Source organism: Erpetoichthys calabaricus, chromosome 7, assembly GCF_900747795.2.
Source record: "Erpetoichthys calabaricus chromosome 7, fErpCal1.3, whole genome shotgun sequence".
NCBI lineage: Eukaryota > Metazoa > Chordata > Cladistia > Polypteriformes > Polypteridae > Erpetoichthys > Erpetoichthys calabaricus.
This window is the reverse complement of record NC_041400.2, coordinates 13560871-13585238: the sequence shown is the minus strand read 5'-3', so window position 1 is coordinate 13585238 and position 24368 is coordinate 13560871. Positions and strand designations below refer to the sequence as shown.

General features: G+C 39.0%; 1 protein-coding gene across 1 annotated transcript; it reads right to left on the bottom strand.

Moving 5' to 3' along the window:
• Nucleotides 1–389: 389 nt before the first annotated feature.
• ier3ip1 (immediate early response 3 interacting protein 1) lies at nt 390–23724 on the bottom strand. Its single transcript, XM_028805020.2, has 3 exons — nt 23557–23724; nt 11436–11537; nt 390–2783 (listed from the first exon to the last, which is right to left on the bottom strand). Exons 1-3 carry the CDS (start codon nt 23645–23647, stop codon nt 2728–2730), a joined length of 249 nt encoding a protein of 82 aa, XP_028660853.1. The 5' UTR covers nt 23648–23724; the 3' UTR covers nt 390–2727.
• Nucleotides 23725–24368: the final 644 nt, after the last annotated feature.

Below are 24368 nucleotides of genomic sequence, written 5' to 3'. Positions count from 1 at the left end.
CGTCACATAATCAATCCATTTACAGTACATGGAGAAGCCAGGTGCTGTCAGTTGAAATGAAAGCATTGGTAACATTATGGGAAACATGCTGCTTTGCAATAGCAACGATTTTGGTACGTCACAACCAACCCTTTCTCAAATTTTGCACCAAACTTTCAACAATCCTTACAATGCGTGAGATAATCTACAGATTTATACTTTTCCCCAACACTCCATGTTAAGGCAAGCTGTGGATGAGCATGCATACACTCATGTGGAAAAAGTAAGTGCACCCCATGGAAACTGTTGACTTTTTCAACATTTTTGAACCGGCAAATAGTAGATCTTCACTGAGACTCTGTGCTCAGGTAAAAGAGATCAACCTAAATAAAAACACAAGGGAAATCTGACTTTTCAATCATTTATTCAACAAAAATATCAATAGATGTAATGGTCTACAGGGGCCTCAGAAGCTGGCATTGCCCCCTTCAGCAGAAGTTTTTACATACAGTGGGAGAAATAAGTGTTTGATCCCCTAATGAATGTGTCCCTAATTTTTATGGTAGTTTCATTTTAATGAAGAGAGACAGAATATCAACCAAAAATCCAGAAAAAAAACACATTCCATAAAAGTTATAAATTGATTTGCAAGTCATTGTGAGAAACAAGTATTTGATCCCCTACACCCAGCCAGAATTTGAAAATTAGGTCGTAACTGCAGCAGATAGAAACTGATGAAATAAAACACCTTAGCTATGGCTTATGGGTACTTTGAATATGCATAGCATAGCACTCTGTTTCTCTACTTGAAGCCAAAGTCAAACAAACATGGACGTTCTGCTGCAGGATTTTGCCATCGTTGAACCACACACACCGTAGTGAGATTGCTATGGACAGGGGAAGTGAATCCTACAGAAATTCACTGAACAATGTTGGCTCGTGCTGATCAGTGAGCTGTTTGGGTGCCCATCTTGTGCAGACTTTACGGTACCCCAAGTCATCACGCATTATGGCATGTGCAGATCCACTGCTAACATCCAGATGTGCAGCAAAAGCGGACAATGTAATCCATCGGTCTTTTTTGCCATATCGATTTGGGCTGAGGGGTCAACCAGATTGGGCTTCATCGGTTACACTTGTTCTTCCCATTTTAAACCTTTCTACCTAATCATATACTTTTTTTCGCCAAGTCACTGCTGTCTTCACTTCTCTACTGCGCCAACATCCTTTGGTGAATTTCATCAGGTTTCATTCCCTCTGCCCAAAGAAATCTCATTGCGGGGTGTTGATCAACAACGGTGTAATCCCAGAGCAAAGCATCCATGTTCATTTGATGTTGGCTTCAACTACACGAAGAGCAGAGTGCTGCACTGTGCGTGTTCAGACTACCCATAAGCCACTGTGATTGTGCTGTACTGCACCAACTTCTACCCATTGAGGATACTGAATAATTTTCAAATTGCCTTTACTTTTTAATTTACCCTCATATAAGAGACAGTTAAAAAAAGGGATGCAAGCACAAAAGTGATAATACGACATTTTTTTTTTGGAGACTAACTTGAAAGTTCACCACAGTGACAGAAACGCACTGTTTGAGTTGTTATTTTTCTGCAGGATGCTGTATGCAGGAGAACTCTAATGGTAGCGCTAGGGGAAGAAAGTTACAAACAGTATAATAGTGAATTACTTTTGGTCAATATTTTATTGATACATCAACATATATCAGAATTTCATTGCACTTTAAGGTTTATTTTTATTCTTCTTTGTACTTCCATAACAAACCTCATTACAGTACATCTTAACGTCACTGAGATGGTGCACTGAATTTTTTTTATTTTCTGTTGAGGGAAGAGAAACAGCCAGAGAACAATTTTTTTCTTTAATAAAAAAAAGAGATGGAAATCACTAATATTATTGTTGCTGTTGCAGAAGTGTTGATGCAAAAAGCTCGGTGTTTAATTTCACATTTCCCATTCACCTCGGGGAAAAAAGGAGCTTTACTTACAAAAAACGAAAACCAAGAGGTCCGTCAACCACCAAAAGTGACCTTTAGCAGTGTAAATGGACAGACACATATTTACCTGTAGGAATATAATTTTAATTTCTGATTCAGTTGAATAAAAAAAAGGAAATATTCAACCGAATTATATTATACTGACAAACCTTAATTAACAACCTTGAATACTGTAAAATATAATAACATTGCATTGTGACCCAAGTATCATGTGAATATTGAATAATATTGTCTTTAGCAATTCTCAGGTCTATCTGAAACCGTTTACATGTTAATATTCCTGATCACTTGCTGAAAAATAGAAACACACTGCTTGAAAAGGTATTTGAAATGTGTTTAATTTAAAATAAGTATCTAAGCTACCTCTTGCTTAAATGAACACACTGGCAAAACACAAAATGCTTACTCTTAGTGCCTTGTCTGTTAGCATTTATTTCTTTTAGCTCACCACAGCAGCACTTTCCCCGATTCCAGTTAAGGATGTATTGATAAACCAAATTTTGTTTCTTAGCAGTAAAAAATAAAATATACAGCTGACTTTGAAGCTATGCAACAGTTCATACAATGTGTTTGGTAACAATGATTCCATAAACATATTAAAACAAACGTGTGTTTGGGATTTCAGAAAAAATATATTGGGTCTACCTTTACTTATCACCATTTAGAGAGCGGGAATTTTCAAAAATGTTGTAATAGTCCATGTTACAAAAATCTTAGCATCTTCTCTTCTTTCTTCAGCCAAACAGCAACAGCAATACAATGGTCACCGAGTTCACTGCTATTAAAGGCACTGTAAAGAAAAGGAAGTCGAGAATAAACTTCAAATGAATAATTTGAGTGGAAGTTAACGTACATAAACTTAAATTAACAACAGAAATAAATTCTCAAATGTAATGAACTTTATTTATAACTGAAAACCAAGTCTAGAGTAAACTTCAAATGAATAATCCAAGTGAAAGTAAACTTATATAGAAATCAAATTAACAACAGGCACAAATTCTCAAATGTATAAACCAGTCAACCTACAATGAGAGTGAGGAGAATTTTCTTTCTTGGTACAAGGTACACAAAGGACAATTGTTTAGTCAAAGTATTTATTTAATTAAAATCAGCAAAATATTGCATTTATGCCCAGGTGCCCCGGTCTATTCTGAAATTGGGTTTGAATAATCAATAATTCAATTTATACTGTGCACAGCTAATTTTGAACTGAAAAGAGAAAACTTGGCCCTAGGGCTTCACTTATCGACTGTTTTGTTTGTCGATTAGTCTAGCAATTGTTTTTTCGATTAGTCAACTAATCTAATAAATAACTTGCTGGTCAAAATAATAATTTTGGATTACTCAATTTAAAGTCTAAGAAATACCAAAAATCAAAACATGAAAAGCTTTTGTCATTAGAATATCAATATCAACGCTGTATTATTTCATAAAGGGCAAAAAGGAATGCAAACTCAAAACCTTTCCCAATCGAAATCATTTCAGTTCACGAATAAACATTCGATAACAAAAGTAGTGGAGTTTGACTCAGATATTACAGACCAGACCTGCTCAGCGGTACAACAGAAGTACAAAAAACACGAGATCAAGTAACATTGGAGTTTGTTTGAATCGGACTTCAGTAACACACAAACATATCATCTGTTTAGCGGTCTAACATTAGTGCAAAGATCAGTTTAGGTAACACTTGAACACAACTTGGAAATTCAAGTAAGACTTCAAATTGTATAACAAAAACTTGGGCAATCTGAATCAGATCAACACACAAACCACACTGCTTTGCTTTGTCCTTAAAAAGAAACATGTAAATCATAGTATATTAGTGGCGTATTTTACAGTTTCTGTGCAAGTCTGGGTCACTGGACTCTAATTTTTTTTTTGTTCTTTATTTCGCCTTATACAATTTCTTGTATTAGGAATTTGTTAGTTTTCGCATACCCCTTGGGGTCAGATCGCAGGGTCAGCCATTGTACAGTGCCCCTGGAGCAATTACAGGTTAAGGGTCTTGCTCAAGGGCCCAGCAGAGTAGGATCTCTTTTGGCAGTGACGGGATTCGAACCGGCAACCTTTGGGATACCAGCGCAGAACCTTAGCCTCAGAGCCACCACTCCACCCTAAAAATGTTTTGTCAGTATAGAGTATACATGTGTATGACCTATATTAGTAGTAGCTAACCAAACTAATATAAAGTGAGATAAAGTGACAGATCATAAACCTCATGATAATCACTAGCTAAAAATATGTTATCGTCTTTAGTAATAAACTACTTCTGTCACACCATACATTACTTTTTAGAATACTTTTTTTTTTTTTTTAAACTAATAAGCTTCATGTGGGGGGAAAAAAAGTCTTACTACTACATTACTACTTACTACTAAATTGGTCCGAGAAATCCTTCCTGTGCTGTGACGATGACTGCAAACTCCATACGCAAGGCCCCCACCCTTGGACTGAGTACTGTGGTGTGTTTCCCCCATTATTTATGCAGCGTAAGCCGATATTAAACAAAAGCTAAGTTTATCTTCGTCGTCATGTAATCTTGTAAACCGTCATATTGCATGCTGGGGGGGGGGGGGGGGTAACACCTTTTTAATTTATAATTATTTAAATCCATGTTAATTAAAATGCCGCAATTTAAAAGAACTTATTTCCGAGGAGCTAAAACCTCATATAGGAAAACATTCTACTACTGCATTGTTGCTGGGATGACGGGTCCATTATGAAGTCCAGCACTCAGGAAAATAAATGACTGTATAATACAGCAATTTACCAATCCAAAATAACAAAAGTAATTAGAACTTCTTCACAGAAAATTCCAGAATGCGTCCATCTTAGATGCTTCTGTATAACTTTTGTGCTGCTATGATATGCCATTTCACATGTACAGAGTGTACAGAACACAGTATTATTTGGGTTTTGCTTAAGGTACTCCCATATTCTAAAAGTCCGCGGTCTTTTACACAAAGGACCTGCAGATGGAGTAGGTGCTGCCGTGTTGATCTCTTGAAAGATGGTAAAAATGTGACGCATCATTGAATGCCACACCAACAGACATCCTCTTTACTAAAATCCCTGTGTGCGTCCAGGTGTCCGTGTCTGTGTGTCTTCTGATGAAGTGCGCATGCGCAGGGCACGGTGCGATGCGCGATATTACTGTCAGAGAAAGTTACAGGCGTTTTACGGAAATACAAACCAGTATTACTGCAAGAGGAAATTAAAGGTACACAATACAGTGATGCATATTACAGCCACATACAAGCCAGTATTACTGTCAGAGGAGATTAAAGGCATATTACCGACGCGCATGTCTGTATTACCACCAGAGAAAATTAAAGGTATATTACGGACGTACAAGCCAGCATTATTATCACAGAAAATTAAAGACACACAATACACGGCAGCAGCCCACGAAGAACGGTCAGCTCAGCAAGTAAACATCAACAAAAGAAAGGCTGAAAGAAAGAAAAATACAACCAACAAAAAGAATGAGGTCAAAGTCCCTTGCCATTTAATATAGACTGTTCCTACTAATGTTTATGCACTACTGTTCTAGCGCCTGTCATTGTAACGGGCTAAATGACTAGTATTTAAATAACTATGATGATTACGTTGACTTGCCGTTAACAGCACTACTTGGCTCCATTGAATATCTTTTGTTATGCAATGGGATTCTGACAAGCAGATCTGAAAAGTTGCTGGCTATGCACTAATGCCACTGCAAAATGTTAGAGGATGACACCCCCCATAGCCCTCAAATGCTCCTCAAACACCACCATGTCATTGTGCTTCTGCTTGCCTTCAAGCAATTACTGTTTTCGGCAGTGTCGTCTATATGTCTGCTGCCCTACACATCCCTTTTCACAGACTCTTATGTTGATTGATCAGTATGTATGTTGTAGGTATAATGAGTCCCCCGTATCCTCATGGACTGTCTATACAGTGGAAGCTAGCAGACAATGTCAACAAATGTAATAAAAAACAGTGTTGGGCTCATCCATAGTTTATAAATTTAAGACAATGGGGCAGTCTGGGGAACTGGTGCCACTCAGTTTAAATTATGGTACTCAAATGAATGGCTGCAGGTTATTTAAAAAAGGTCATTCATGACTAATAGGCATCAATTAGTCGATTCCCTGGGATTCTGGTCATGCTCCTACACTAGTAAGTGGAAGCCCCGTCATTTACTGTACTTTTATTTGAAGTGCTAGTAGTGTAGACAGCCAACCAGTTCTCACTGGAGCACAAGCTAAAATGGCAGCACAAGGAAAACTCTGTCTAATATCATCTGGGCTTCGTTCAAATTTCCTTTAACTAGCCTAATATTCATACTGATTGTGTTTTTTACAGTAAGACATCACTAATGATAGTATTTGCTCATTAAGGCTGACTAGTCCAGCCACATGAGCTTGAGGTACAAGTACAAGAGAATATTTCCGAGCAAGGGATGTGGTGTCAGAAAGGGCACACATGGTGACCCCATACTGAATAAAAGCAGGTTGACAAAACTCAATGGAATAATGCTGCGTTCCAATTAAATTACCAAGTTCTTAGTAGGAATTTTCAATTGGAACGCCCCCTTAAGTCAGATTTCCAACTTGGAAACTCGTGGCCAGACTGTCAAATCTAAGTTTCTCCAACTTCAGATCATGACGTCAATCCAAAATGGCAATGAACACCAAGAGCTTTAGTGAGAGCTATAGCATTATACTGTTGATTAGCACTTCTGTCCATTTGTGTCTCAATAAATCAGTCGTCCACACTGTACTGTCCAACTTCTATCTGTGGACATGCTGCTACAGTGTTTAAGTAATAATAATAATTCATTACATTTATATAGCGGTTTTCTCAATACTCAAAGCGCTATCCACACAGGGAGGAACCGGGAAGCGAACCCACAATCTTCCACAGTCTCCTTACTGCAAAGCAGCAGCACTACCACTGAGCCAAAAATACTGTATAATGCATTATCATCGACTGCAATTTATTCTGCTGGAGCAAGAACAATAAAGGTTTTCGATCAACTGCGATGGGACATCCAACTTCCGAGGTAAATGGAACACAGTGCTGGATTAGGCAGATTGGTTTGTATCAGGAAAGTACCAAAACATAAGGCATCGTTACACGAATTCAATAAAATAAACAGACACAGCAACTGACAACCAGTGTTATATATACACATGCACGCTCAAGATTAGTACAAAGAAGAAGAATTACTTGTAATAGTACAAAAGGCAACATTTTAAAATTTAGCTACATCCCTACAAGTAACAGAATTCAAAATGCTTACAGCTCTAGGAATGAAAAAGCTCTTAAATCTTTTACTCTTTACCCTTGGAAACATAAATCTGCAGTCTGATGCCGGCAACTGAAATTCATGAAAAAGAGGATGGCGTCTGTCTGACAGAACTGAGTGGTCCTTCTTTCAAACCTGTTTGTAATGCAGCTCAGTGAAAAAGGTCTGCTGTGAACCAATAATTTTGCTGCTATTTTTTTTTTTTTTGTAATGCTGTTAAAATAGTTTATATTCTTAATACCGAGGTTGCAAAAAAACAACATACTGTATAAAAGAAAATGTAAGAGATTCAAAAATGACTTTTTTTTTTTATATAAAAAAAGTACCATGGTTTTGTCCACTTTAAAACAGTTGAGCTTCCTAAGAAAGAAAACTGTGTCTGCTTCTTCCTACAAGTTTGTTCTGTTACCAACGATTGTCCGCAGGTATTTGTAGTGCTCAATCACACCATTGAACAAACTCATCGACAACTACTCCATGGCTTTCCTTATCTCATCTCATAAAACACTCACAATAACAGAGTCGTCTGTAAATTTCGGGATAAGAATAAACTGCCGATTGCTACATGTGCAGCACCCAGTTAGTATTGAATTATAGTCAATAGGAAATTAACAAGTGACAGTAACTTCAGTGAAATGCTTTGGCAGGGCCAGATTAACTGCTAAGAATTCAATATACTGTATAATTGTCTGCCCAAAACAGTGAAGTGCACCAATTTGGTGCAAATCATGCAAAATGATCATTTATATTGGGATAAAAACTCATTCCATACAGCAAAGCTGATAAACAAAATTCAGACATAAAAACCCTTATTGTTGTACATTTATGGTGCAATATGGCATAGATATACAAGACACCAAATAATAATAATAATTACTGTAAAACTGGTCAAAATCACAAAATAAAGGCAATGAATTTGGTGCAGTAAGAGCAACTTCTGGAAAACTTTCGGAATCATATAAAAACAGTGACTAGGAAGCTTCAGAATGACCCCAGCTATCAGTGCAGTGGCCATGAGCACTTAATGGATGAGCATTAACATGCATCATGCAGTAATTCATTGACGTTTATTTGATGCAAATATTCAACTGATCGGCTTAACATTTCATTAAATAACAAGGTATTGCTAGTCAAAACTCCATATTTCCTGATGAAAGAAATCTGTGTCATCTTATACAGATGCTTGCTAAACAATTACACTGGACAGTTTAAACAATATATTCAAATAAACACAACCTTTAAATATTCCGATTAGGTTGATGATTACATTTTTTAGTGTTTTATTTCCAAATATCTCCAGACTAGTTTTCCCATGAAAGGTTCTCTCAAAACAAATGAGTCAAAGAATAAATCAGAAAATATACATAAAAAAAGAAGAAATCAGAAAATATAAAAATAATGTACATATGGCTGAAAAGCAATAAAGTATAATATTACAACATTAGTGAAGGCGAAGTCCAACACCTATATGACTGATACTGTAGAGGACAGGGTACACCATGCAATCTTCATTGTTCTACACTTAGCCAGCAGCCACACCACGTGTACTTCAGAACAGGTCAAGGTGTTGGTGAGACCAGCAGGTTGCACTTACCCTGTGGACTGAATGTGGATCCAAATGGCCAATGCAGTGACAGGGACACTGTGCCATAAAAATGGTGCCGTCCATCAGATGAGATGTAAAACCGAGGTCCTGACTCTCTGTGCTCACAGAAGATCCCTGGGCATCCTTCATAAAAAGTAGGGTGTATCCCGATCTCCTGGCTAAATTACTCTCCATGGCCTAGTCATTCTGGCCCCCTAATAATCAACTGTCTCTAATTGGCTAACTATCTCTCACCCCTAAGCCACCTAACAGCTAATGTAAGGTTAGCATACAGGTGCAAAATTGCTGCCGTTGCATCATCCAGATGGATGTTGTACATTAGTGGCCAGGACAAAGAGACCCAGAAGGAGTTTCTATCCTCAAGCCATAAGACTGTTAAATCAGAACATGCCATCTCATCCATGACCCTCCACATACTTAAACTGGACTGTAATTGTACCATGCCGTCTACCCTTACCTTGGTTTGGAAATTGGTCTGTCCTTTAATACTATGCACATGTCTAACATTGGTTTTGCACAATAATCACTGCAATATCGCACTTTAACACTTAATTCTACTTTATTTCACTTAATTTTACTTTATTTATCTATGTCCTATTATATTGTTATCTTTCAATCTAGGACTTTTTGTTAATCTAACTTATATTCTTCTAACTTTGCACAGTTTTGATAAGCGGATCAGGATGCATTTCACTGTGTGTTGTCCTGTATAACTATGCATGTGACAAATAAAGAATCTTGAATGTGGCTCCATACCCTCTACGTAAAAGTGTTTTGAGTAGTGAGAAAAGCACTATATAAATATAAGGAATTATTATTAAATAATTTCACGTGTAACTTGTTCTACTGATTTTCAATCTTCAAAGATACAGACATGTTGGTATATCTTTTAAGTTTAGTCCTGACTGTATCATCAGATACCTGGAATGCTAAATGAAAGACTGTACACCACCCAACCTCTGGTCTTCAGAAATGTGGGTGTTATGGTGTTGCTCAAGTTAATATGCTACTTAGCAGTGCTCACCAAAGAACATCTAACTGCCTTATGCATCTGATACAGGCGTGCTGGTGCAGCTACGTTTCTGAACAATACAAACAGCTGATGGAAAACATCTACTCTATATTATATTATATTATATTATATATATATATATATATATATATATATATATAAAAAAAATTCTAAGCCTAAAAGTGCAACGATTTTATGTGACGTTTTATGTCACGCTTTAAATTGGGCTTATTTTAAAACCTACATATAAATGTTTGGTATCATTCTTTTCAGAATTTATCGAACTTTAATGTGATGTTGTTAGATTTTCAGATTCTTATTCCACTTTTATATTATAAACTAAAATATCAAGAAAGTTGTGGTTTTTAATATCAAGAAAGTCGTGGATTTTATTTTTGAACGAGTAAACTTTCTCTCACAGGAACAAACCATTAAAAAAAATTATTCATAACACTGATGTTTGTATTTAAGTGATTAAGTTAGATGAAGATCGAGGCACTGAAGGCGCTGTGGGGGGAGTATAAAGATAAAGAACAAAACTGTTGTACTCAATTATTTTACACATTTAAGCATAGAATGAGAATTTCATATCTTTCATTGATGAAATCAATTCATTGGGAAATATTAATTCCGTCATTACTTAAATGATGGAATTAACTGTATCATTTATCATGAGTGCATTACGGAGTGCAAGAAATATCTGAAGGACAAAGTTTGGCAACACAAACAGTTTCAGTTGCACACGACATTATGATGTGCATTAAAGAAAGTGTCTATTTAAACTTACATTAACACATACAATTGATGAACACAAATAAATATCATGATGGACGAAAAGTATAGGGAAGACTAAAATGTGAGACAATAAAAATGCATATAAAACAAGATGGGAAAAAAAATTATATAAAAGGTGCAGACCATTCTTTTACAGAAAGGAAGATACTACTGACATCAAGGTGTCCCGACATTATTATACTGTAGACTGAATCCAAATGATTTGAAGCCTAAAATGGATGAGTAATTTAGAAAGCAGGACACTGTGAGGACATTTCAAAAATATTAATGCTTTTCATGTAAAAGCACCTATTTTACAAAAATGTAATTTAGAATAATTTAATTTCACTGCCACAAGCACACAGAAGAGTATGCATACTAAAGATGTTTAATATATGAATATAATTGGATAGAAGAGATACGTAACTATTGATACTTATATTAAAACACACAAAGCTTTGCATTTTCTATATTCATACATCTGATTTTGTTCATTTAAATGGTGTTACACTTTAAACTGAAAATTTTCAATATTTGTGTAATATTATATGAAACACTGAAAAATACAAATATACTTCTGGTTAAGAGTTATGTGTGGTGTTTGCTTGCAAAGGAATTTATACCAATGTTGCTAATACTTAGTTACTTGCTTTTTCCACAATTTAAGTTGCAAATATTTCTATATACTTAAGATTGCAGTATTCTTAAAGTGCTTGTTTTGTTAAAGAATAATTGACAGTATAAGGGTCTACTTTACCTCTCATGACTGTTCGAACAGAGCGAATGAGATTTACAAGTTGCGATTTAATTCCTGGTTCATCACCAAATCCTCCAATTCCATGATCTGCTCCCCAACCAACTGAAACACACAGTTAAAAAAAAGGTCAATGCGTATTTATTCTGTCATCTGAAGCTTTGAAAAATTCCAAACTGAATCCTTCAAGCACTAAAAATGCTCATTACCAGCCCTAGGTAGATTGCTCTAACTGTAATGTACTGTATAGTAACAAAGGCCATTGCACGGTGCAAAGTGAGCACCGCAGGAGTGCCGCTACATGTTTATACAGTGCCCCCATAATGTTTGGGACAAAGACACAGTTCTCCATGAATTATCCCTCTACTTAACAGTTTACAATTACAAATCAAACAATTCTGATGTGATAAAAGTGCACATTGCAGACTTTCATTTAAGGTGATTTACATACATTTCAGTCACAGCATGTAGAAACGACAACACTTTTTGTACATGGTCTCCAAAACCCCCCCCATCCCCCCCAAATTTCAGGGCACCATAAGGTTTGGCACACAGCAATGGCAGGTCTATTAAAGCAATCATATTTAGTCCTTTATCACATATCCCTCACATGCAAGGACTGCTTCAAGTCAGTGATTTGTAGGCATCACCAGATGCTACAGATCTTCTCTGGTGATGCTTGGCCAAGACTTTAATGCAGCCATCTTCAGCTCCTGCTTATTTCAGGGTGTTTGTCCCCTTAAGTTTTCTGTTCAGCGTATGGATGATATCTCAATTAGATTTAAATCGGGTGACTGGTTTGGCCATTCAAGAATTTTCCATTTTCTAGCTTTGAAAAAGCTCATGTTTTGACTCAGAAGTATATATGGATCATTATCTTGTTGTAAGATGATATGCCATCCAATGAGTTTGGAGGCATTCATTGGAACTTAAGAAGATCAGATATTTCTCTACCCCTCATTCATTGTGCCACTGCCATCATCAATAAAGAGAAGTGTGCTAGGACCTGTGGCAGCCATATATGACCAAACCAGAACACCCCCAGTACCATGTTTAATAAATGAGGTGGTCTGTTTTGAACCTTGGGCAGTTCCTTTTCATCTCTACACTTTGCACTTGCCACCACTCTGATGAGGTTCATCTTTGTCTCGTCCATCCAAAAGACCTTTTTCCCCAGAATTCTGCATGCTCTTGGAAGTCCTTTCTCTCAAACTGTAAATCTGCCCATCCTGTTTCTGTGGCAAACTAATGGTTTGCATCTTGCAGTGTGGCCTCTGTATTTCTGTTCATGAAGTCTTCTGCAGATAATCGTCACTGACAGACAGGAATTTCAGGCTTTTCCTTCACCACAGTGAGGATTCAGTCCACAATTAATTAGTATTCTAATATTTTTTATATTATATATGTCAGTGTGCATGTATGTATGTTCCAGCATTACTTCCGAACGGCTGGAGTGATTTTCACTAAACTTGGTACACACATTTCTCATTGGTCGACTAAAAATACTGTAGGGTGAAATAAACCCTAACCCACCCCCTTCTGGGTAGGGTGGGAGTGATTTTGTGGTATTGTATGCATTTTATCATCCAGTTGACACTAGGAACGACCACCAGAGGGTGAACTGGAGGCGACTGCCAGCATTCTTTATGTTTGAGTACCACCGCACCCCTGTTGCTTTTGAAATTAAATAGAGCTGGCTAGTGCTGGGTGGTATACCGGTTCATACCGAAAACCGTTTTTTATTTTTTTTATGATATGGATTTTTCTTATACCGCAACACCGGTTTAAATTGCCTAAACGACATTCAGAACGTGGCACAGCGGGAAACTGTTTTAAGTGGGGACCTTTTTCACTGCTACACTGCTAAACACAGATTTGTTGCACTAGGGCTCTTTTTCACTACTACACCACCAAATAGTGGGCGGTAGCATAGGTATTCTGCGCGGTGAAAATGGACAGAGAGCATTCTGAAACTGAACTAAAAGTAAAGTTGAACATGTGATGAACAGAAGAACTTTTGCCGAAAAAAAGGAGTGACATCTGTTGCCTGGAGATACTTTAGTTTTAAAAGGTCAGATGTGTAAATACTGTTTCTATACTACTGGATAATACTGCAAGCCAAGTTGTACTTGTTTTTGTACTTGCTAGTGTATGTTTTGCTTGTATTCATTCTGCGATGTGCTATCGACTCATTCAGAGATGGGCGCAACTCTGAATGGATGGCATAATTAAACATGTATAACGAAGATATTTTTAAAGTTCTGAACACTCCGTCGGCTAAGTTAATAACTAGTTTTAATTTCACAAAGACGTTTATCGTGTGGTGATTAACACAAAGTATTTGATGTGCTGCATTAACTTGTGACGGGGTTTGAGAAAATCTAGTAAATTAAACATTGATTTTAGGATGATGTTTAGTTTACAACATTCTACTTTAATTATAAAATAAACTGAGAATAAAATGGAAATGTCGACTTTAATCTTGACATAGTCAACATGTCGAATTTATTCTCGACATATACTTTGTTTTTTTCTTCCATCCATCCATCCATCCATTGTCTCCCGCTTATCCGAGGTCGGGTCGCGGGGGCAGCAGCTTGAGCAGAGGTGCCCAGACTTCCCTCTCCCCGGCCACTTCTTCTAGCTCTTCCGGGAGAATCCCAAGGCGTTCCCAGGCCAGTCGAGAGACATAGTCGCTCCAGCGTGTCCTGGGTCTTCCCAGGGAGGCGTCCAGGAGGTATCCTGATCAGATGCCCGAGCCACCTCATCTGACTCCTCTCGATGCGGAGGAGTAGCGGCTCTACTCTGAGCCCCTCCCGGATGACTGAGCTTCTCACCCTATCTTTAAGGAAAAGCCCAGACACCCTGCGGAGGAAACTCATTTCAGCCGCTTGTATTCGCGATCTCGTTCTTTCGGTCACTACCCATAGCTCATGACCATAGGTGAGGGTAGGAACATAGATCGACTGGTAAATTGAGAGCTTCGCCCTGCGGCTCAGCTCCTTTTTCACCACTACAGACCGATGCAGCGCCTGCATTACTGCGGATGCCGCACCGATCCACCTGTCGATTTCACGTTCCATTCTTCTCTCACTCGTGAACAAGACCCCGAGATACTTGAACTCCTCCACTTGGGGCAGGATCTCGCTACCAACCCTGAGAGGGCACTCCACCCTTTTCCGGCTGAGGACCATGGTCTCGGATTTGGAGGTGCTGATTCTCATCCCAGCGGCTTCACACTCTGCTGCGAACCGATCCAGAGAGAGCTGAAGATCACGGCCTGATGAAGCAAACAGGTCAACATCATCTGCAAAAAGCAGTGACCCAATCCTGAGCCCACCAAACCGGACCCCCTCAACGCCCTGGCTGCGCCTAGAAATTCTGTCCATAAAAGTTATGAACAGAATCGGTGACAAAGGGCAGCCCTGGCGGAGTCCAACTCTCACTGGAAACGGGTTCGACTTACTGCCGGCAATGCGAACCAAGCTCTGGCACCGATCGTACAGGGACCGAACAGCCCTTATCAGGGGGTCCGGTATCCCATACTCTCGGAGTACCCCCCACAGGATTCCCCGAGGGCCACGGTCGAATGCCTTTTCCAAGTCCACAAAACACATGTAGACTGGTTGGGCAAACTCCCATGCACCCCTCCAGGACCCTGCTAAGGGTGTAGAGCTGGTCCACTGTTCCGCGACCAGGACGAAAACCACACTATTCCTCCTGAATCCGAGGCTCGACTATCCGACGGACCCTCCTCTCCAGGACCCCTGAATAGACTTTTCCAGGGAGGCTGAGGAGTGTGATCCCTCTGTAGTTGGAACACACCCTCCGATCCCCCTTCTTAAAGAGGGGGACCACCACCCCGGTCTGCCAATCCAGAGGCACTGTCCCTGATGTCCATGCGATGTTGCAGAGGCGTGTCAACCAAGACAGTCCTACAACATCCAGAGCCTTGAGGAACTCCGGGCGTATCTCATCCACCCCCGGGGCCCTGCCACCAAGGAGTTTTTTAACCACCTCGGTGACCTCAGTCCCAGAGATGGGGGAGCCCACCTCTGGGTCCCCAGGCTCTGCTTCCTCATTGGAAGGCATGTTAATGGGATTGAGGAGGTCTTCGAAGTACTCCCCCCACCGACCCACAACGTCCCGAGTCGAGGTCAGCAGCGCACCATCCCCACCATATATAGTGTTGACACTGCACTGCTTCCCCTTCCTGAGACGCCGGATGGTGGACCAGAATCTCCTTGAAGCCGTCTGAAAGTCGTTCTCCATGGCCTCCCCAAACTCCTCCCACGCCCGAGTTTTTGCCTCAGCAACCACCAAAGCCGCATTCCGCTTGGCCTGCCGGTACCTATCAGCTGCCTCCAGGGTCCCACAGGACAAAAGGGTCCTGTAGGACTCCTTCTTCAGCTTGACGGCATCCTTCACCGCCAGTGTCCACCAACAGGTTTGGGGATTGCCGCCACGACAGGCACCGACCACCTTACGGCCACAGCTCCGGTCAGCTGCCTCAACAATAGAGGCACGGAACATGGCCCATTCGGACTCAATGTCCCCCACCTCCCTCGGGACGTGGTCGAAGTTCTGCCGGAGGTGGGAGTTGAAGCTACTTCTGACAGGGGGCTCTGCCAGACGTTCCCAGCAGACCCTCACAACACGTTTGGGCCTACCACGCCTGACCGGCATCCTCCCCCACCATCGAAGCCAACTCACCACCAGGTGGTGATCAGTTGACAGCTCCGCCCCTCTCTTCACCCGAGTGTCCAAGACATGTGGCCGCAAGTCCGACGACACGACCACAAAGTCGATCATCGAACTGAGGCCTAGGGTGTCCTGGTGCCAAGTGCACATATGAACACCCCTATGCTTGAACATGGTGTTTGTAATGGACAATCCGTGACGGGCACAGAAGTCCAATAGCAAAACACCGCTCGGGTTCAGATCGGGGGGGCCATTCCTCCCAATCACGCCCTTCCAGGTCTCACTGTCATTGCCCACGTGAGCATTGAAGTCTCCCAGCAGAACGAGGGAGTCCCCAGAAGGTATGCCCTCTAGCACCCCCTCCAGGGACTCCAAAAAGGGTGGGTACTCCGAACTGCTGTTCGGTGCATACGCACAAACAACAGTTAGGACCCGTCCCCCCACCCGAAGGCGAAGGGAGGCTACCCTCTCATCATGTTTTTTTCTTCCGTGTCCATATTTTTTTTTCTTCACAGTGGCCCTAATGCGCTTCCATAGGGCTATACCACAAACAGCATTATAAATGCAAGTTGCAGTTTTTATTATTTATGTATATAGCTTAGCTTGAAGCAAGGTCCATATTAATGCAGTTTGCCTAAATGATGATACAGTTGGTAAGATGTCATGACATTGTCATCACCAAGATTGCACTTGTTTTATTTTATTTTAATTTGGTGAATACTGTGTAATGCACCTGGGCTTGAAGCCTTGAAGTAATGGTGCAACTATCAGTAATACTATTATGTATTTTATTGTTATTATTTATTAGTTTAAATATTATGCAGTTTAATGATGGTAAAATTGTTTAAAAAGTCACTTTAACATGTCAGTGGACAGAGATTGTTAACATTAACAGAAAGTGTAGTTGGTTTACAAAAAATATTTACTATTTATTCCTTTTCTAAGACGTGTTCAGTGCAATCCAACTTTTGACAAACACCTCTGGATATTTTACTAAGTCTAAATGCCTCTTTGGATGGTTGAAAATATGTTGTCAAAATCATAGTTTAAGCTTTTGCAAAATTTGTTCAATTAAAGGTTCTATATTTTGACTGCATCTGTCATGCAATGTGATTCCTTCTCTTTAGTGCCACCCCCTTGAAAACTATCACTTTATGGGGCCATGCAAACCTGGATTAATACTTGTGTGCACATTAAAATGTCTTTTTGTACGATGTATAATTCTCATAACAGTCTAATAGGTTATTCTTAGCCAGTCTACTGCAGTAATTGCAGTGGAAAATGTGGTTAACATCCACTCATGCATGGGGAAAAAAATACTGTCTAATACCGTGAAACCGGCAGAATTTAAAAAAATACCGTGATATAGAATTTTGGTCATACCGCCCACCTCTAGAGCTGGCCAGTTCTGAGTGTCAGCTGGATGATAACATACATGCAAGACCACAAGACAAGCACATTAGTGAGTCTTCATTGTTTGTTAATTTATTAGATATTTTTCTCAAACTTTTTTTAAACTTTGTTTTCCTCCCGGGCAACGCTGGGTATTTCAGCTAGTTAATCTGTAGTTGTGGGTATTTGCCATTTAAGTTGACAATACATCCATTTCTAGCCAAGCAGAACCATTTTAACATTGTGTGGATGTGTTTTGAACAAGCTCTGAAAGGAAAATTGCAAGTCATAATCTCCATTACATAGAAGTTCACCAAAAGGACTACCTATGTGACACCTCTTTCAGTTAAATACTGCAAACAAACAATGAATCATCGATCTTTATATTTATAGCACCTTTCTTTGCTGAACACCATTTGGAATCACTTCACATATGTAGATGTAAAGAGCACAACTGTTGACACCCAAATGCATACCTTTGGAGCAAAGGCTCGTTCAGGGTCACAGAACGTGACAGACATGAAATAAATAGGGAATCTTGCAGTTGTAAAATGTTGAATAATAATGCAGAGAAATAAGGATTTGAGAAGCCGTTACATATACTGGATACAAAATATGAGTTGTAAGATGCAAATTCAGGACTTACTGTGCTGGTGAATGCAAAATAAACAACTGCATGCATCATACTGTTTACTGACAAGAAAAACCAGATATGTGCAAATACACAATTTTGAAACACTACAAATTATGTAAATCAGGAGTGAGCAATGTCAGTCCTGGAGGGACACAGTGGCTGCAGGATTTTTTTTCCAACCCAGTTGCTTAATTAGAATATAATTCTTGCCAGTAGCGGATTTTATTTAATTTCATGGCTTGTTAGTGTTTTATGTCTGTCTTGTCAGGTCATTCATATACTGTAGATTTAAGGATAGCATCCAAAGGATTTGAAGCCTAAAATGGATGAGTAATGTTTGGTCCTTCATTTTTTTTTTTCTCTCTTCAGTTTCCTTCTAAGTATCTTATTACGCCAGCCAGTGGACAATGAATACACACAAGTGTAGATGAAGAACTGCTGGTTCCTTTGTCATTTAAATCTTATTTCTGAAAAGAAGCAACTAAAAACTCTGAATGCAGCGGTTTAAAACTAAAATAAGCAATTAAAAGGTATGAAACCTTAACAAGCAAGACAACTAAAACGAGGCCAAAAAATGTCACTTGAAATAGTGCTGGGCGGTATGACCAAAATTCTATATCACGGTATTTTTCAAAATTATCCCGGTTTCATGGTATTCGACGGTATTTTTTCCCCCATGCATGAGTGGATGTTAACCACATTTTCCACTGCAATTACTGCAGTAGACTGGCTAAGAATAAACTATTCTACTGTCATGAAAATTGTACATTGTACAAAAAAACATTTTAATGGGCACACAAGTATTAACACAGGTTTGCATGGCCCCATAAAGTCATAGTTTTCAAGGGGGTAGCACTAAAGAAGAGAAGGAATCACATTGCATGACAGTTGCAGTCAAAATATAGAACCTTTTTATTGAACAAATTTTGCTAACAACTTAAACAAAAATTTTGACAACACATTTTCAACCATCCAAAGAGGCATTTAGACTTAGTAAAGTGTCCAGAGGTGCTTGTCAAAAGTTGTATTGCAGTGAACATGTCTTAGAAAAGGAATAAATAGTAAATATGTTTTGTAAACCAACTACACTTTCTATTAATGTTAACAATTTCTGTCCACTGACACGTTAAAGTGACTTTTTAAACAACTTTACCATCATTAAACTGCATAATATTTAAACTAATAAACAATAAAATAAATAATAGTGCAACATCCAGTAATAATGCTATTACTTCAAGCCCAGGTGCATTATACAGTATTCACCAAATAAAAATTAAAAAAAACAAGTGCAACTTGATGATGACATCTTTACCAACTGAACCATCATTAAGGCAAATTGCATTAATATGGACCTTGCTTCAAGCTAAGATATATACATAAATAATAAAACTGCAACTTGCATTTATACTGCTATTTGTGGTATAGCCCTACGGAATCGTATTAGGGCCACAGTGAAGAAGAAAAAAAAAAAAAAATACGGACACAGAGAAAAAAATTATTTATTCTCGACATTTCCACTTTAATATTGACGCTTACGTTGAGATTAAAGTCGACATTTCCACTTTATTCTCATAGTTTATTTTGTAATTAAAGTAGAATGTCGTAAACTAAACTTCATCCTAAAAATCAATGTTTAATTTACTAGATTTTCTCAAACTCCATCATGAGTTAATGTAGCACATTAAATGCTTTGTGTTAAGTGTTCCCCGACCCAGTTGTTAATCGCTACGTGCTTCTTAAACTGACTTCCTCTGCACTAAGAGGAGGCACAGGCAGCGATTGCCGCACAGAATACATTCACTTTATGATATTCCTGCTCTCTGAAAATTTAGAATGCTAAGGTAAACACTTGATATCATTTTCAGGATGAAATGCATTAAAGCACGTATTATACATGCACGGTAGTGTGGCGGTAGTGCTGCTCCCTCGCAGTAAGGGGTTCCCAGGTGTACGTTCAGTTTAAAGAACTTTATGGCAGGTGTGACGAGGCTCCAAAAAACTGGATGTATGAATGGGTATCGCATAGGTTTAACTTAAATAGTGTGTAACTGTTGGGTTCGTGATCTGGTGGTCGGAGACACGAACACAGAATTCAGTGGATGTTCATCTGAGCGGGCTTTCTTTATTGCATGCATACTGTATCCGTCTGACGTACCAAACCCCCAGTTCCTATCCTTCCATTTTCTTTCTCCACATAAGCAATCACCACACGATAAACGTCTTTGTGAAATTAAAACTAGTTATAAACTTAGACCACGGAGTGTTCATAACTTTAAAAAAAAAAAAAAAACTCTTCGTTATACATGTTTAATTATTCCATCCATTCAGGGTTGCGCCCATCTCAGTAAGCATTGTGTGCGAGGCAGGAGCAAATCCTGAACGGGACACCAGCACATCACAGAGTGAATATGAGCAATACATACAGTAGCAGAGTCAATACAGCATAACAAAACCCCGCATCCTACATGACTTTGAAAGGAAACTGAATCACGCCGAGTAAATCCATCAGAAAAACATGCAAATTCAAAGCAGGGAACAACCGGGACTCCATTGCTGTGAGGCAGCAGTGCAACCCCCACGCCACCGTGCCCCCACATGATTAATACATGCTTTAACGCATTTCATCATGAAAATTATATCAAGTACTTATCTTAGCATTCTAAATGTTCAGGGAGCAGGAATATCATGATATTAATATATTATGTGTGCTGCCTGCGCCTCCTCTTAGTGCAAGAGGAAGTCAGTTTAAGAAGCATGTAGCGATTAACATGGCTCCAGGAACATTTAATGTGCTACATAACTTATGATGGGATTTGAGAAAATCTAGTAAATTAAATATTCATTTTAAGATGAAGTTTAGTTTATGATGTCCTACTTTAATAAATTACGAGAATAAAGTCAACATGTCGACTTTATTTTCGTCATAAGCGTTGAGATTAAAGTGGAAATGTCGACATGTCATCACACTATTACACAGTACCCACGTACATTACACAGTATTGAAAACAAATACAACTTGGCTTGCAGTATTATCCAGTGGTATAGAAACAGTATTCACACACTTGAACATAATGGTCAACATCTGATCTTTTAAATCCAAAGTATCTCCAGACAACAGACGTGACTCCTTTTTCCAGCAAAAGTTCTTCTGTGTCATCATGTTCAACTTTATCGTCTGCTAAAAGCTTCAGTTTCGGAATGTTCTCTGTCCATTTTCACCATGCAATACCTCCACTACCACATGTACTCTGTTGTATGTGTGTTTAGCGGTGTAGCAGTGAAAAAGGTCCCCCTTAAACAGTTTCCCGCTGCACCACGTTCTGAACGTTGTTTAGGCCATTTAAACCGGTGTTGCAGTATAAGAAAAATCCATATCATAACAAAAATAAAAAACGGTTTTCAGTATGAACCGGTATACCGCCCAGCACTAACTTGAGCAATAAGTACTTCATCAGGAATAACTAAAATCTCTTTAAGCATTTGGGTTGGAACAAAAACCTGCAGCCACTGTGACCCTCAAGACCTGATGTTGCTCACCCCTGATGTAAACCATAAAACAATATACTGTATGCATAATATACAGTACGTTTGTACACGTATTATGATCTGTGATTGGCACAGTAATGAAGCATGAGCTTTCTCTTTCCTTCTATAAACAGTCAAACAGCTAAAGACAACACGCAATGTCTATTGACTGGCAGGCACAGATGCCATCAAGGCATTCAAAGTGCTGAGCACAATACATACAATGGAAACTCAAATATAAATAGAGGTGACATAACAAAAATGTTTGGGGGGAAAAAACATGTTATTTGAGGTGACTGTTTCTTGTAGGCACAGCTATTCATGACATTGTTCAATTCTGAAAAACAAAACTGATTTCTTTTGCTAATATCACATACCATTAATGGGACAAAATTTTGCAACTTGTACAGAAAAGGTTTATATATACATCTATATGGTGTTGATCTTTATTCTTTATGGTGTTTTGAGAACATATCCATCCATCCATCCATCCATTTTCCAACCCGCTGAATCCGAACACAGGGTCACGGGGGTCTGCTGGAGCCAATCCCAGCCAACACAGGGAACAAGGCAGGAACCAATCCCGGGTAGGGTGCCAACCCACCGCAGGACACACACACAAACACACCCACATGAGAAATATTAAATATTGCATTTTAGGTTACAGCAATTGCAGTATTGATTTAAATCTACAGTATATTGCCCAGCCATACACACCAGCACCATTATGACAACTAAAATCCAATTAAAATTTAGAACAGCATCTGTCTTTGAAAGCAAGACAGTTCAAAAGGAGTTAAACTTGAAGTGGCACAGATCTGGGGTCCTGTGCCAATTTGGCTAAAATGTCCCTCTAATGGCCAGTAGTATGAACGGTTTGTTGTTACAAGACTGTAAATAGAAAAATTGGACCTGCGTGATGCATCACTTGTATATCAGACTGGCACCCCGTTCAGTCTTGAATTATTACTATTGAATATATGGCTGACAGTTTGGTATTTAACAACAGTAATCTGTTTAAATCGCAAAGGCAGTTAACGAACTGGCTCAGGCTCACACTATCAGTTGTAGTTTCAGCTATGCACTGGCCACCTTTTCGTTCAAAGTCCTGAACCATAGTCACCACACCACACCACACTGCCCGTCTTTGACATCATGCTCTGAAGACATGGATTAAAAGAATTTCAAAGATCGAATAATAAAAAGGTTCATTATGCTTTCTGGCTATGTGGGACTTTCGCCAGTTAACGCGTCTGCTGTGTCTGTTAGCAGACAAACTTCACCTGAGATCTTAAACATCGAAGCGTTCCGGTCGCAAAAAAATGAAAAGCATAAGGGCACAAGTCACTGTAAGCTTTGCAAAGCCCTGTTATTTATATCGGTGTTGTACGAATAAATAATGGGGAGCAAACTGCTCACGCTCTTTTCAAACACGTCCACGACTGTAATGCAAATTTCAGCACTAAGCAAGATGAGACTGATACAACATTAGTAAACCTTATGCCAGAAGAGATCGCGACTTTTATTCAGATATACGGGTAATATTTTAAATCTAACACATCGCTTTTACGGAGTTACTTACTGACTGAGCGTCAGCTGTAATCAAAGCAAATCTACACCGGAACAATGAAAGCAGGGCGTCGCCTTTTGGCATTTCATCCCACGAACTACATTTTTTTTAAAACCTGTCACCTATTTATGTTAAATAGTAGCTAAATGATTGTAACCTTTCCCAGAATTAATACAACAAGCCAAGAATGAAATCAAAATAAAGCAATCAATTTACTTTGAAGTAAGTTTCCAGACAAGACAGGTTCCACGTGAGCACACTTGAAACACAGAAAACTTCACAAAGTTAAGGTGGGTTCTTACTTTTGCTGAGAAATCTCTCTTCATGAAGGACTGCTACTGCATTAACACATAAAATCGCTGCCTGAATCAAAGAATATAAAGTGAACGCCATGCTGGCACTGCCTGTTAGCTTCTCCAGAGGCCGATGACGCTGTCACAAGCGTAATGACGTCACTAAAACAGAAAGCCAGCAGGGTCAAACTTTGTTTCGTTCTCCCGTCAATTGAAAACGCGACCAGATAGATAGATAGATAGATAGATAGATAGATAGATAGATAGATAGATAGATAGATAGATAGATAGATAGATAGATAGATAGATACTTTATTGATCTCGGAGGCAATTGCAGAGTTACAGCAGTATATATAAAACAGCACAAAAAAATCTTAATTCGAGGTGTTCATAAGAAATGTGCTGATTTACTTCATGAGGTAGATAATAAACAAGAAGTGTGTAGTGTTCTTTAGGGTGAAGTAGAGACACACTCAGAATAACGTTAAAAATGTTGTTTCTAACCCCTTTAAACTAAGTTTCCGTACAGCGTTAAAAAAAAACACACACACACTTCCTTCAAGACGTCAAACGTCCCAAATGACGGAGACCATAGTAATCAATACCTGAACATAATGATCGACAAAAGCATAATTGAACAATCATATACAAAAAAGGTTTACATCATATATTTGAAATGTTAAAGTTAGTGCCGGATTAACCAATAGGCACATGTAGCATATGCTACGAGCCCCGCAATTTCGGGGCCCCCCAAATGGTGGACCCAATATTTAATGAAAAAGTGTAGCATTGAAAAACTGGTCTTTAAAAATATTATCTTT

Bases quoted from the DNA above. Each gene is read 5' to 3' on its own strand.
- ier3ip1 (XM_028805020.2), bottom strand. From the start codon at position 23,647: ATGGCGTTCACTTTATATTCTTTGATTCAGGCAGCGATTTTATGTGTT. The intron at 11,538-23,556 runs GTAAGAACCCAC...TGTGTGTTTCAG, and splicing joins AGAGAGATTTCTCAGCAAAA to TTGGTTGGGGAGCAGATCAT. The intron at 2,784-11,435 runs GTAAAGTAGACC...TTTTCTTTACAG, and splicing joins TGTTCGAACAGTCATGAGAG to TGCCTTTAATAGCAGTGAAC.